The following is a 14,351-nucleotide window of genomic DNA, read 5'->3' as shown; positions in this document are numbered from 1 at the left end:
TATAACAACAAGTCTTATTTTCCCTTGTTACATGCTTACAAATCACAACTTTTCCTACCTGTTTTTCTATGTTTTGCAACCTAGCTGGCAAAGTCATTTAGGTTAGAAAGAGAGAATATTTATGTATGGCATGTGGGAAAGTATTAGATGGCCAACCCTCTACTTCTTGTGGCCAACACGGCATCAACTCTTGCTCTCTCTTTTTTTCTTTATTCTTTTTTTGGAGGGGAGGATGGTTTTGCACACAACATTTCAACCACAAAAGATACTGAGAGAAACTCCTGTTTTGCAATTAGCAACATTCATCACTTCTTGTTGGGTTCCATTGTTTTGTTTTCATCTCAAGGAATGGCCCACCTAATTATCCCAATGTCAATTGCCAAGGAAGATTTGTGAATTGTGCAATGATCTCATTACTACTCATGAGAAAGGGGAGCAGAGATAAATAAAACTGGGCTGGCCATCATGCCAAACTATGATTTTTCGTTTACAAAATTTACGCTTTCCTGAGCATATCTTCCATAGACAAGACGAAAACATGAACAAAATACTGCCAACTTCATTAAAATTGTGCAAGGTCATGGAGAAGGAAACACATTAAACAAACCCAGTAGCATTAACCCCTCATCTAGGTCCTCTGTTGTGAGGCCTGACAATTTTCTGTCTCTCCCTACACCTTTTTTTGTTTTTTGTTTTTTTCCAGATTATTGCACTTCACAGACCCTTTTACCTTTCTGCAAGCTACCACCTACCAGCCACTCGTATTTCCTTTCGGAACCTGGTGCCATTCTCTAACTAAAGAAAGCCTCTTTAGCAGCAATTGATTTACTTCGTATGCACTCTTGATATTTTCCAGCAAGTGAATCAAAGAGAATACCAGCACCAACACCAACAACTAAATCTATGGTATAGTGACCCCTAGTACCAAGAAGCCTAATAACTTGCAGAGCATTAAGCACATCAAATGTCCAAGCCAATTCCCACCTCTGCATTCTTCTCATATCCAATGATGCAATCACAGACCCTGCAACATGGCCTGAGAAAAACAAGAAAAACGATACATTACCCACTGGAAAGTCCGCCCCTGACCCCAAAAATTCCTGGTAAGAAATGAACCCAAAAACACGACTCGTTAGTGGCACTCCATAAAGAAACAACAGAGCAAAAACAATTGAGTAATTTGTTTGAGACAACTAAGAAAAGACACCTATATTAATAGAGACAAAATTAGTAGATGGTCGATCGCATAGTTGTTAAAGTCGCTCGTCAATAATCCAAATACTACTAGCTAGAGATTAAGAGAGATAGAAAGAGAGAGAGAAGGAACTCATGTTAAGACGAACCTCTGGCAATGGAAGCTGAGTGGAGTAACCCAGAATCCCACGGCAAGTGAACATAAATAACGCAGAGATTGTTGCCCTTGGTCTGCCTTCTACTAGCCACGTCCATAGGATATATGTTGTTTGCATACCCACAAATACCTGATCAAGCACACACAACAAGTTGTTTATTTAAAAATCAGATTGTTTTTTAAGAAAATTCACCTAAGAATAGGAATGGTATCAATGATGCTTTTCGCGTTTGTAGTCGTGCATTTCCAAACAGGCCTTTAGAATAATCGGCTGCAATTATATCCACAGTTAAGCTACCCCTACGCCTACAACCACATCTTAACTTCTAAAGCAAAATTCAACCTGGGATGTCCTTCTTGCTAAAAAAAAAGTAGGTAAATTCTATTGATTACAAGAATTATTCCTCGCATATGCTTACAAATTAATTACCAAATCTTTCAAAAAAATCAAAATCAACCATGGCTAAATACCACGAACGCATCCTTCACAAATCTGACCCAGGGAAAAGAAAACCAGAAACACATTAATCCCCATTGATTACAAGTTTTACATGCATTGATGGCGTACCGTATTAAGAGCAGCGAGTAGAGTATTGAGCTCCGGCCACGAGGACAGCAATCCGTGAAGGCGGCGCGTGACAACAAATCCCAAGTCAAACGGAGGCGATGATGCTGGCACCATGGGGAGCGTGTACTCCACGGCCATGAAAAACAACAACCCAAATCCAAAAAAGCACGGAAGCCAATGATGCTTAGCCACATTGACCATATCATGCACCGTCCATTTCAAAAAGAACGGGTCAACACCATAGAAACCGTTGCTAACTCCATCGGTCATAATGCCAACAATTTTCTTTTCCTCTTCCTCCATGTTGAAGCCGCCGTCAACGTTGATCTGTTTACGCTTATAAGGGGTGGGAATCGTGGCGGTGATAGTTGCGGAGGTGGTTGTTTTCATTACTAGGGTATTGGAAAGGAAATGGTGATGAGTGATGCTGTGTGGGTGTGTGCGTGTCTGTGGAGGGAGGAGTAAAATTATTAAGAAAAGAAAGAAGCGAGACGGTGATTGCGGAGATTAATAGGAAATTTTGGCGGGTGGGAAAGTTGTAATATTTATTTGGGTCTGGGCACGTTTGGTAAGTCAAATATCTGCTTGAAATGGAAATAATAAAGAGAAATTTATTAATGTATATTTGTTTTTGTGTTTTAAAAGTATTTTTAAAAAAATTAAGTTTTATTTTTATTTTTTTATTTTAAATTAATATTTTTTTATGTTTTTATATTATTTTGATGTGCTGATGTCAAAAATAATTTAAAAAAATAAAAACATATATTATTTTAATGCATTTATAAGTAAAAAACATTTTAAAAAATAATTACAACCAAACTCTCAAACACTTTCTAAATAGGAGAGATACGGTCCGCGTGGTAGGTGGAAGAAGTATTTTTAGTTTTTTTAAATTTAAAAATGAAAGAAAACTAAATCTCATCTTGCTATGGAACATTTATAAATACATTGGCATGAATGAATCTACAAATTACGGATTTTTTTATTAAAAATTTTTATTATTTTTTAAATTCTATAGTTTTGATCATATTAAGTATTCAAACTCGGATAGTTAATCAATGTCATCTAAAATATAGGTACTAATAGAACTTTATTGATATCATTAACTATCCAAACCTAGATAATTAATCAAAGTTATCTCAACCTATCATTTGTATCAATCCCCTTTATTATTATTATTTTTTTAACATCGAGTGCATAGACTATCAAGTTCAAAGCACTAACATTACAAACAATTAAAAATAATAGAAAAAAAAAAAAAGCATAGGTGTTGGGCACCTATATGTTGTACAAACTTGAGTGATAGTCCTAGGCTAATGTTTGGGTCTTGTGGCTCCCCCTAACATCAACAGCTATATAACATCATTACTCACGAACATTTATTTATTCTAAATCTAAAATCTATACAAATTTCTCTTTAATCATATCATTCATCATTACCTTTTTTTTTCTTAAATTTACATCTCATATTCCCATCAAATCCTTTTTCTTAAGTTCTTAAATAAGAATGCAAATCAGCATTATAATCGACGTAATTCCTCATTCAAATATTGTTTTGTGTTTCATCAATAACTAACATTATATAGTTCAATTTAAGGTGTGACTTAATCCCTCGAAAAGCTAAGACACAAGGCTATACATCCACTATTTAATAGAATTTGTCCTGACCCCCTCTCGTTTATTAGTCCATAGCTAGAGTTCCAAAACTCCTAATTAAGCAAGGTCAACTTTTTTGAATAACTAACATCTAAGATTACAACTTCTATGAAAAGACACCATCCAAATTCCCCCATTTGCATGCTTAAATTTTCTCTAGAAGACCAAGAGATGATTATGTCTAGTTTCATAGACAAATTCCATAACATTCACATATTATCAATTTAACTTATCCTTATTCAAAATCAATTCCTTGCCATGTTAAATACATTATAATGTTGTCAAAGACACATTCTAGGAACTAGTTTATCCAATTTATTATCATTTTACAACGTATCACAATTGTAGACAATTCTCTCAATTTCATGAACTTATCTATTAACACTCTTCTCAACTCTCTCTAACACCTTCATTTTTATTCTCTCATGCATTCTCATCATTTTATTTCATATAAACACATATCATCAGACTAAGGATTCAAATAAAATACCCTTCCTTTTATTACATCAATGGCCAAGCCACACTTAGCAAAAAATTACTAATTTCATTTCAAAATTACTTGCTATTTCAACCCATTTCAATCTCATTATATGTCACAAACCCTCGAAATTCATTATAAACCCTAATCTCAATTTGACGAAAAATCATTGAAACCTAACAAATATTGCAAGAAAATTGTTAAATGGATGTTTGGATATCTTACCAAAAAGTAATAATCGAGGTTCCAAGTGCTAACAAATCAAGGATTCCCACCTCTTTTTCTTTGTTTGCTGCTACCCCCTTCCTTCTCACTCTATCCCTAAATTGTTTTTTCAAGAACATCTTTATTATAAATTAGGTCACACCATTCTATAATTTGAGAGAGTTGCTAACAATATTAGCGACTCTCATGTTACTGATATTATTTATGATTATTTTTTAAATTAATTTTTTTTTACTATATTAATTTCTTAATTTTTTTTTTAAAAAGTGTTGAATTCTAAAATATAATTCTTGAAAAGATATCAGGATTAGACTAATCTATGAAGATATTTTCATATTCATACCTTTATAATTTTTAGTATGCTTTGTCAACTATCTAGACCATCTTTAAAAAATAAACTAAAAACAACTATTCAATCAAGTCATTGTTAATTAGGAAAACAATTGAAGTTGTAGGTAGCGTTTGGAAACGCGGTTGAAACCGTATTCCCACAAAATTCAAATTTTTTTTATTTTTTTTTCTAAAATTTAATACGGTTTGTATGTTTTGTATCGTTTTGATGTACTGATGTCAAAAATAATTTTTTAAAAATAAAAAAACATCATTGACATGCATTTCGGCATGAAAAATTATTGAAAAAGCAACCGCTACTACACTACTAAATATACTCGTAGTGTTGTAATATTACTCTCTAAAAAATAAGAGGGATGACTTCTAATTTGGAAAATACTTTAAAAAGGATTTAATTAAGAATCTCCGGAAACATTTGGAATCAAATTGATAGGCTTAGGATTGAGTTGAGAATGAGTATGTAGGATTGGTACTAAATTAAGGTTTCCATACAAATATCCTCCTTGAACAAAGTTTTCAGACAGCAGTTGAAAGAGGCCCCACAAGTGTGATTTGAAAATTGAAACAGCACAAAAGCGAAGAAAAATTCTTTGACACGCTCTCTGTCTCTGCTAACCAAAACCCATTAGAAACTAATTAATTAAAAAGGAAAATGTCTGCTTTGAGTGTTGCATCAATTCGTTTACTCAATCAGAATCTTGGCTTCTTTTCTCTGGTGTTCTCTTACGCTCGCTGACTACAGCAAACAAACTACCACAAGAAAAGAAAGAAAGAAGCTAGAGAGAGACAAAAATTACAGAACTTTAAAGGTTAAAACAAAAAAAACAGAGAGAAGATACAGTGATATATAGAGAGAAATAAGAAGTGGGTTTTGGTTGGTGAAGGTGGATATGGCCTTTGCTTCTATGTTTTGTTGTGTAAAGAATTCGGATCGGTAAGTTTTTCCTCAGCTATTCATAAAGGAACCTTTTTGATTATTTGATTGCTAATTTCTTTCTTCGATTTTTAGTCCCTTTGATTTTTTTGTTGTTTATGGTTTCTGGATATTGCTATAGTTCTGTTTGTTTTGGTAAAAAAAAAAGGGAATTTACATGGGTTTTGAGTTTTGGATTTGGCCGTATTTCGAGATTATTTTTCTTTCTTGATGTTAGAAATAGTGTTTTTATTTGCTTCACGGTTTTGAAATATAGGGTAGAAATTAAAACTGAGGTAAATGGGTTTAAGGGTCTAGATGTTGAAATCAATTTTTAGTGTTTTCTTGGGTAGCTTTGTAAATGATGGGAGGGATACCACTATTTCATTGGATTTTAAATGGGGTTTTTTCAAGATATCTTGGTACTTTCTGAATTTCTTAAGGGATTTTTGTCCACTTGCTGAAATAAGGTGATGAAGAGTAACGGCATTGAGTTTGCATGCTAATAAAAAACGATCAGTTAATATGAGTTTGTGATTGATTTTGTAGGAAAGAGCGAGGAAAGAAGCAGCTGACATGGCGAATCTTCTCCTTGAAGGAATTACACTCAGCCACCAACAACTTCAATTATGATAACAAGCTGGGAGAAGGGGGATTTGGCAGTGTTTATTGGGGTCAGCTTTGGGATGGATCACAGGTAATAGTTAAATTTTCAGCTTCCTTGTTCCGCCTCTCTATTTTTGTTTAATCATTTTGCTCTTATGTCCATTATTGAAAGGTATATAGTAGTTCATCACATGAAATAAATCTATATAGCAACTTCATTGGGCTGCTTTTGTCATTGATTTAACTTCAAAGTCTATTTAGAACCAAAGAAAAAAAGATGCAACCTAAAGGCTGTTGTCATCTTTCCAGTTTTTATATGCATTGGAACCTCAGTTAATTGCTCAAGATTGTTGAGGTTCAGATTGTCACTATTTTTTGGACAATATGTCAATTGATAGTTTGATATTATCTATTTTAGCTTGATTCTCTGTGTCCTATTTTTATACTGGATCCAAATCAGATCTTTTTATGAAGATTGCATAAGCAGGTCCATTTGGTGTGCCGATGTGAGTGGATGTTCATATCTAGCAGAGACAGTGTTGAGGTTCATGACATTAGAGGACAAGATTTGGAAATCATAACTGATTGAAATAACAAATCACAGATATTTAAGTTTTGGTTCAGCAATTAAGAATTTCTTTTTCAATTTAAGGAATTTCTTTTTGAACTAATTACTTTTGAGAAATTGTGCTAATAAAGAGCAATAACAAATGGGCTGGGAGAGAGAGGGGGCAGATTGAGAGTTCTGTCTTCTGTGTAGTATGACAAGTAGGATGTTCTTATGATTATTGAATTGTCACTGAACTAGTGTTACTAATACTATTCCTGCAGGGGGAAAAGGGTGCTTGTATTGGGGGTGGTCTCTTGCAACTGTCATTAGCACCAAGGTTTTATTAGGATGTAGTTGAACTTATCCGATGTTTTTTTCCCATTTCATGGCAATTTGTTGTCCTTCAATTATTTTATATATCACATTTTACAGAATAAGTGGTCCTTAGATTATTTCACCAAGTGCATTTTTCTTAGTGCAACTATGGTGGAAGTGAAACTAAAAATATGTGGACGGTTTGGTAGGGCATGTTGTGTACAATTTCTCATCAATACTCCTCTCCTCAAAAGGATTCGATCTCAAATCATCACCTACATCAAACAGAGGATGATCAAAAACATTAAAAATAACACTAATACCATAGTCACCTGAAAGATCCACCTTGTATGTGTTGTCGTTAATTTGTTCAAGAACTTGGAATGAACATCTTCTCTATATTGCAACTTAGATCTCTTATAGGTTGGAAATTTTTCTTCCTTGTATGCACCCAAACCAAATCATCACTAGGAATACCATTAATCTTTGAAAAATCCTGAAGAATTCACTAAAAACCAAGAGTATGACCAAACTTGGACGCACACTATTATTTTTGAATAATAAGCAATCACTCAAAAAAAAAAAAAAAAAACTAAATACAAGCTAAATAGCCTTATTTATATTATGTAAAACGTTATGAACAATGTTGGAAAAATAATAAAAGAGTTCTAACTAAGATAAGAAAAAAAAACCTCAACCAACTAGGAAAATAATGCAATTCTCGCATAATAGTTTCTCGGCTTTATCACAAAGCCTTCTCAGTGTCCGATTGCTATAAAATTTTGATTCTATAGAAAACAAGGCCTTTAGAAATTTTTCGGAAAAATTTCAATCTGATTCAACAATAGGATAAAGAGTTATGCTTATTAATATAAAAATGTGCATTAGAAAAAATAAGCCTCAAACTGCTTCATGGAATAATGACTGAGTTGTTCTTAAAGGTCATTGGTTATTTCACATTTATTTTCTAGTGAAAGAACTTCATAATAATCATAAATCTTAGAATGTATCTCTTGTTTTGAATTGCAATCTTCAACTTCATAAACATTACTGTTACTCTCCTCCTGAAGTTCACGTTTGATTTTCCTTTTATCCTCTGGTGAATGATCTAGGTTTTGACATGAAATTGTTGCCGTATTAATCGTTTTCTCTGAACTCTTTGACATTCTCTTTTCCAACAAGTCATAAGAACCCAACAAGTTTTTAGCCTTACCACTTTTAGTTTTAAAATTTGACATCTTTGAATCACCATCTAATCGTTTTGTATCTTTTTGGCGTTGGTCTGTAGCTTCTCATTCATCAAGTAGTTTATTTGTTTTTATTAATAAGCATTGTAAGTTGTTCATCCTTGCTCGCCTTGATGTATCTCATAGAAGTACTTTTATCGTCAGCATTCACGGCTTGGAGTGTCAGTTTCTCTTGCCTCCTTGCATTAGGAGCCTTTTGAGATTGTCTCTCTTGCAAATTAGCAACTTTTGCTTCATTTTTGTCCAAGCTGTCACAAATCCCAAAATCTCTTCCTACTCTTTTATGGCTGAAATTTTCATGTTTTTGAAATCCCCCATCTCCACGGCTTTTAGGCTATCGAAATCTGTCACCTTGGCTAAATGATGGATGGTCAAGGTCTTTGGCTTCTTCATTTTCATTCTCGTTAACAATCTCATCTAAATGTGGGGTAGCGTATCTTTCTGGTCTTCTAACATTAGGACCTCTTCGGAATGATTCCTCTCGCAAACTAGCAATCCCGATCTCTTGTCTCTCCATTCTATCCTACACCTCACCAAAAATTACGTTCATCCTCTCAAATTGATATTGCATAGCCCGTAACATGAACGGGTTTTCCTTCTTCTTTGTAGGTGATGATCCGTCTTTGAAAGACATCGTTGAAATCTGAAATCTCATGTTAGTAGTAACAAAATATATTCTCACACACTCCCTCATCTTCTTACACTTAATAAGATGCAACTCCACTCATGTTTCACTCAAATTTTGGCTTTTCATTATATACTCACCCTTTCGCCTTTTACCTTTTATGCTCTTTTCTTCGGTTCTTTAGGGAACTAATAAAAAAACAACCAAAATTCTCAGTCTTGTAACATCCAACTAAAGTTTTGAAGACACTAGCAATCAAGAAAATGAAAACAAAGATGAATTATGAAAACAAATCGATAGAGAAAATGAAAACAAAAATGAATACAAAAAAAAACACAAAAATGAATACTAAAACGAAACTGAATTCAAGAAAGACTATATAACCTGAAACCACGTTAGACTTTTAACTAACCTAAAATTAATAGCAACACACAAACAAAATCTATTGATGATGCACACTGTTTCGATAGACACTAATTCACAATTTTCTCAAATAATCAAGTATACTCAAATAACCCAGAATCAATACCAAATTAACAATAACCACAATCTGATATGGATTAAAGTGTTTTTTTTAAGTCTGAAATTCATTTTTATTTTTTTCTGTAAACTCAAGTTGTGGTAGAATAAACAACTTGTGATATAAACTTTTTTTTTTTTTACTATGCTGATTTGGGTGTCGCCTTTTTTAATAGAAACTTTTTTTTTTGTTTCTCTCTCTCTCTCTCTCTCTTTTATAATTTTGCTGCAAAAATCAAAACTAAAAACAATGAACAAAAAACATGAAAAATTTAAAGATAGATAGAATTTGATTTTAGAGCCTTACTCTGATACTAATTGATGTGAACTTAGAGAGTAAAATCAAGATAGAAAACAACCTAAAAAACTAAAATTATATTACGATAAAAAACTCGACACAATAATTACTTGAATCAAGGAACCAAAGTAACCAAAGTTATAGGATGAAAAACACCCTCACCCTATGATTATAATGAATCATAAATTGGAAGTATAGGAAGAACGTTCAAAACTGCCTCTCCTTGTCCAACCTTTGCATGGATCACCCCTTGTTGAAATCTTAAAGCTTGAATTGCACTAAATATCTTGAATTGGTTCATTGAAAGCCGCTTTAATTTTATTTTCTTAGCCCTTGATCCAATCAGCATATGTAATGAATCTTTTTGTTGTGCTTGTTGATTCTCATCATTCTGATTGTTTATGTGCCTCTATGCCTCGTTATAGACTTTCCCATAAATTAGATCCAATTCTGAAACAGAGATTAATGCAGATTGCAGTTAAAAGGTTAAAGGTCTGGAGCAACAAAGGAGATATGGAATTTTCTGTTGAGGTGGAGATATTAGCACGTGTTAGGCACAAGAATCTGCTGAGCCTACGCGGTTATTGTGCTGAAGGGCAAGAGCGCCTGATTGTATTTGACTACATGCCAAATTTGAGCTTGCTCTCTCACCTTCACGGGCAGCACTCTGCAGAATGTCTTCTTGACTGGAAGAGACGGATGAATATTGCAATAGGATCTGCTGCGGGAATAACGTAAGTATATCAAACTCAACTCCTTCCAATGAAACTCAACTCCTTCCAATGCCGTCCCGCTGACATATAGCTAACTTCATTGTTTGATTATTCAAGTTATCTTCACCACCATGCAACCCCCCATATCATCCACAGAGACATCAAAGCTAGCAATGTGTTGCTAGATTCAGATTTCCAGGCACAGGTTGCTGATTTTGGATTTGCAAAGCTTATCCCTGATGGTGCAACACATGTAACAACAAGAGTTAAAGGTACACTTGGCTACCTTGCCCCTGAATATGCTATGCTTGGGAAAGCATCAGAGAGCTGTGATGTATACAGCTTTGGCATTCTCTTGCTAGAGCTTGCTACTGGCAAGAGACCACTTGAGAAGACGAGTCCCACAGTTAAAAGAACAATTACAGATTGGGCTCTGCCATTGGCTTGTGAGAGGAAGTTCAGTGAACTGGCAGATCCCAAGCTGAAGGGGAAGTATGACGAGGAAGAGTTGAAAAGGGTTGTCTTTGTCTCTCTTGTTTGTGCTCACACTCAGCCGGAGAGAAGACCCACAATGCTTGATGTGGTAGAGCTGCTGAAGGGAGAGTCCAAGGAGAAATTATCCGAACTAGAAAATGATGAAATGTTCAAGGCCCCTCAGGCCGCTGATTTCGATGGTGAAGAAATATCGATTTCCGAAAACAGCTCAGACTTCATCTCGGAGGAGAAGGACGTGAACAGGGAAGTGAAAGAGATTGTACAGGAAAATACTCATAATAGCTGAAGTATTTGCACATGTAAAATTTGGTTTGAGCTGAGTTTCTAGTTGAACACCAGTAGCACTGGCAATCCGTTTATTAGAGTTGTCAGGAATGACGTTCCTAGCTGTTGTGAAAGCGTTGATTTTTGACTACCGAAATTGTTGTGTTTGTATCCTCGAGTACACCAAGTGGCCTTGGTGTCTGCCTTTGGTATCTGTCTCGTAAGTGTGCCCAGATTTTTTGTTTTAGAAGTGCTGGAGCTGATGCATTCCTCTCGTTGTGTATTTTATTCAAATTTGTTCGAGATGAAAGTGCGTTTATTGAACTGGGATGGATCGATTTATCTTGGAGTTTCATTTGAGACAGAGGTGCCTGCCCGATTTCATCTCGAAGGCAGGGAACAGTTATCGGGAATGGAGGAAGCTGAAAAGCTTCACTTTCGTTCTTACTTGTGAAAAAAAATTAAAAGATTGTGGTAAGAAAACATAAGGATGCTTATTATTTGTTTTAGATAAAAATAGAATGAAAAATAAATTTTCAGGAAAAACCTTAACTAAATTTATCTATCTCTGTAGTCATTGAAAGCTAGATTTGCAAACAACGGATCATTTGTATTTTTTGTTGACAACATGTAATTTATTTTATAATTTTTATTTTTCAAATTAATTTGTTATTTTTTTTAAAAAGGTTTGTAGCTTGATTCCATACTTCATGCTCACTGTAAGCTTCACTCCCATAAAGTTGTGGTTCCATGGCCCATTATCAGGAACCTAAATAAAGCTGGCCGAATTTCCTTGACCTGAGGATCGTCCTGGGGGCCAGTCATCTGAGTTCGCAGATCTGCTATACAGATGAACTTCTTCAAATATTCTTTTTTTTTTTTATTTACATGGATGTTCGGGCCAGCTTGCGCGGACCACGACTAATCCCACGGCTCACTGAACATCCTGCAAACCCAGTGAACATGTAAAACACTGCGGGGGTGATAAGCGTCCACGGTGAGGTTTGAACCAGGATGCAGAGGAAGGGAACAAGTCCCTTCAACCGCTGAGCAAGACCTCAAGTGCAACTTCTTCAAATATTCTTGGTCATGATACAAGTGTACCCTGTTTCCTGTAAACTCATTGCACAAAATAAAAAAACAAGTGGAAATAATTTCATGTAAATGATCAGAAAAAAATAGCATGGATTTGTACCTTGATATCCTCAGGATTCACATATACATGATTGACTCGGAGATAGAGATTTGTAGCAGATATAGCTCTGACACGCCAATCTGTTTAAGAACCAAATGCAGCTTTGCTCATATAGACTACTGGTCGTGGCAATGAGTTCATCACCATGCACACTTGCTTCTTGTTCTTCTTAGTAAACCAGAAAGAAGCTATTCTCATGAAGCTAATAATTACTTCATAGCTCTCTTTAATGAAAAGAGGATAAGGAATCTCCCAAGCCACAAAAATTCTCACCTCCATATTGTTATCTCAAAAAAATTCAATCTAATAATAAAACTGACGAAAATGAGGGCATCCTTTGAACTTGCCAGCGCGTCGCCAGTGAAAACAGCAGCTTATTTATGAGGGTCTTTCAGAATGCTATGTTTGGTGTCTAGGAGGAGATCGGTTTCTGGTTTTGGTGAAGAGATGTGTGGCGATTGGTTATGGAACAACGAAGAGAAAGAGAGCTTACGGGTCTGCTGCAGCATTTATATTTCAAATGAAAACGTAAACTTGGTACTAAAATCATGATATTATCGATTTTAGTACCAAGTTTATGTTTTCAGTCTGATTTTATCAGTTTTCAGGTTCTTAATAAGATTATTTTGCACGATTTCAACAACCTTACTTGCATGTTAGATGCCAACATGTTAAATAGGTGGCTTGTATACATCGTAGGAGTTCAATGGTAGTTAAACATGCTTTTCTCATATAAAGTAAGCTTCCTGGGTTGGTCAACATCATCAAAGCACAACTCAAACAAAGGGTGATTGGTTTCCTAAGATTTATGTAGGGTTCTAGTCCTCAAATCCAATTTTTCAAAAACAAAGTCAACAGATATCAACCTAATAATAAAAATAAAATTTTTTAACATCAACTTCGTATGCGAATCAACAAAATAGAATTGCTGGGTAAATGAATCCTGCTGTGAAAAACTCCTCTCGACATGTTAGCATCACACATCGTGAATGGATGCCTGTATCTTACGTTTCTGTTAATGGTGGCACCTAGCTACTCATATTTGAACTCCACTTTTTAGCACACGTATTAATTTTCCATGTACTGGTAGCAGTCCTGCGGTGATTTATCCGCTAACGGTAGTGATTTATGCACACAGATATCTGTCGACTCTGCGAGTATACTAACAAGGGGCAAAGCTTGCACACCAAACTGGGTTGTAATTCAATCAACATTTCTTATTTCTGTTACACTTGGAATTAAATTTATTTTCCCACAATACCATAGACACTTTCCAGCATTGAGTATAAATAGATCTGTGCTTGAAAACCGTGCTCGAATGTCTGACTTATATTTTAAAACCTTGGAGCCTGTTCCGGTGTATGAAGCACACCGTCCTTGCATCACTGCTAGCAGAATGTTAGGTCATCTGCATGGTTGATATATTGAACAGTCTTCTACTGCTATAAAGAAGGCAAGCAAAGTTCACAACGCAGCCCCTCATCTCTAGATCAGTTCATTCGAGAATGTCAAACTTGGCATCAAGCTCTCTTTTTATGCCAGAAAACAGCGCAGAAGCAGAGACCAACAATATACGAACATTGTATAAAATCTCAATATACAATAGTTTAAGTGATTTTTCATTAACTAACAAACTATTAACAAACAAACATTAAAGAAACAATAAGGCTTAAATTAGTTCATCATGTTTGATATGGAATATGCATGTTGAAAAGGGCAAACTAAAGCAAGGGTTTATAAGAAAATTACCATAACTTCAGCTCATTAGTGATTTACTTCCATGTATAGCACTTTAATAGTTGCAGTCTTGTTTATGACTGTATATTCGTTCATTAAGCTCTTTCCTTACACAATCATAGTAATTGTATTATATATAAACAGTGCTGTAATGTAATATAATTAAGCTTCTGTATCAATTCATTTGTAATAATCCTTTTATGGTATCAGAGCTTCATTCTACCACGAGATTAGAAACGTTCTCC

At 34.8% G+C, this 14,351-nt stretch overlaps 2 protein-coding genes across 3 annotated transcripts; one reads left to right on the top strand and one right to left on the bottom strand.

Moving 5' to 3' along the window:
• Positions 1-539: 539 nt before the first annotated feature.
• Positions 540-2,479, bottom strand: LOC118040938 (phosphatidylcholine:diacylglycerol cholinephosphotransferase 1). 2 transcript variants are annotated; one of them, XM_035048014.2, is made up of 3 exons: positions 1,920-2,471; positions 1,344-1,481; positions 540-1,100 (listed from the first exon to the last, which is right to left on the bottom strand). In XM_035048014.2, exons 1-3 carry the CDS (start codon positions 2,307-2,309, stop codon positions 792-794), a joined length of 837 nt encoding a protein of 278 aa, XP_034903905.1. In that variant the 5' UTR covers positions 2,310-2,471; the 3' UTR covers positions 540-791. The 2 variants fall into 2 exon arrangements, with proteins under 2 accessions (XP_034903905.1, XP_034903906.1); XM_035048015.2 differs by having other exon boundaries at positions 906-1,036; positions 1,920-2,479.
• A 2,678-nt stretch (positions 2,480-5,157) lies between these two features.
• LOC118040911 (PTI1-like tyrosine-protein kinase At3g15890) lies at positions 5,158-11,498 on the top strand. The gene is made up of 4 exons (XM_035047993.2): positions 5,158-5,563; positions 6,092-6,239; positions 10,174-10,436; positions 10,533-11,498. The coding sequence occupies exons 1-4, from the start codon at positions 5,520-5,522 to the stop codon at positions 11,194-11,196; spliced, it is 1,119 nt and encodes a 372-aa protein (XP_034903884.1). The 5' UTR covers positions 5,158-5,519; the 3' UTR covers positions 11,197-11,498.
• The last annotated feature ends 2,853 nt before the right edge of the window (positions 11,499-14,351 follow it).

The sequence above is a fragment of the Populus alba genome, chromosome 1, assembly GCF_005239225.2.
Source record: "Populus alba chromosome 1, ASM523922v2, whole genome shotgun sequence".
Taxonomy (NCBI): Eukaryota; Viridiplantae; Streptophyta; class Magnoliopsida; order Malpighiales; family Salicaceae; genus Populus; species Populus alba.
This window is presented reverse-complemented; position numbering and strand designations above follow the sequence as displayed.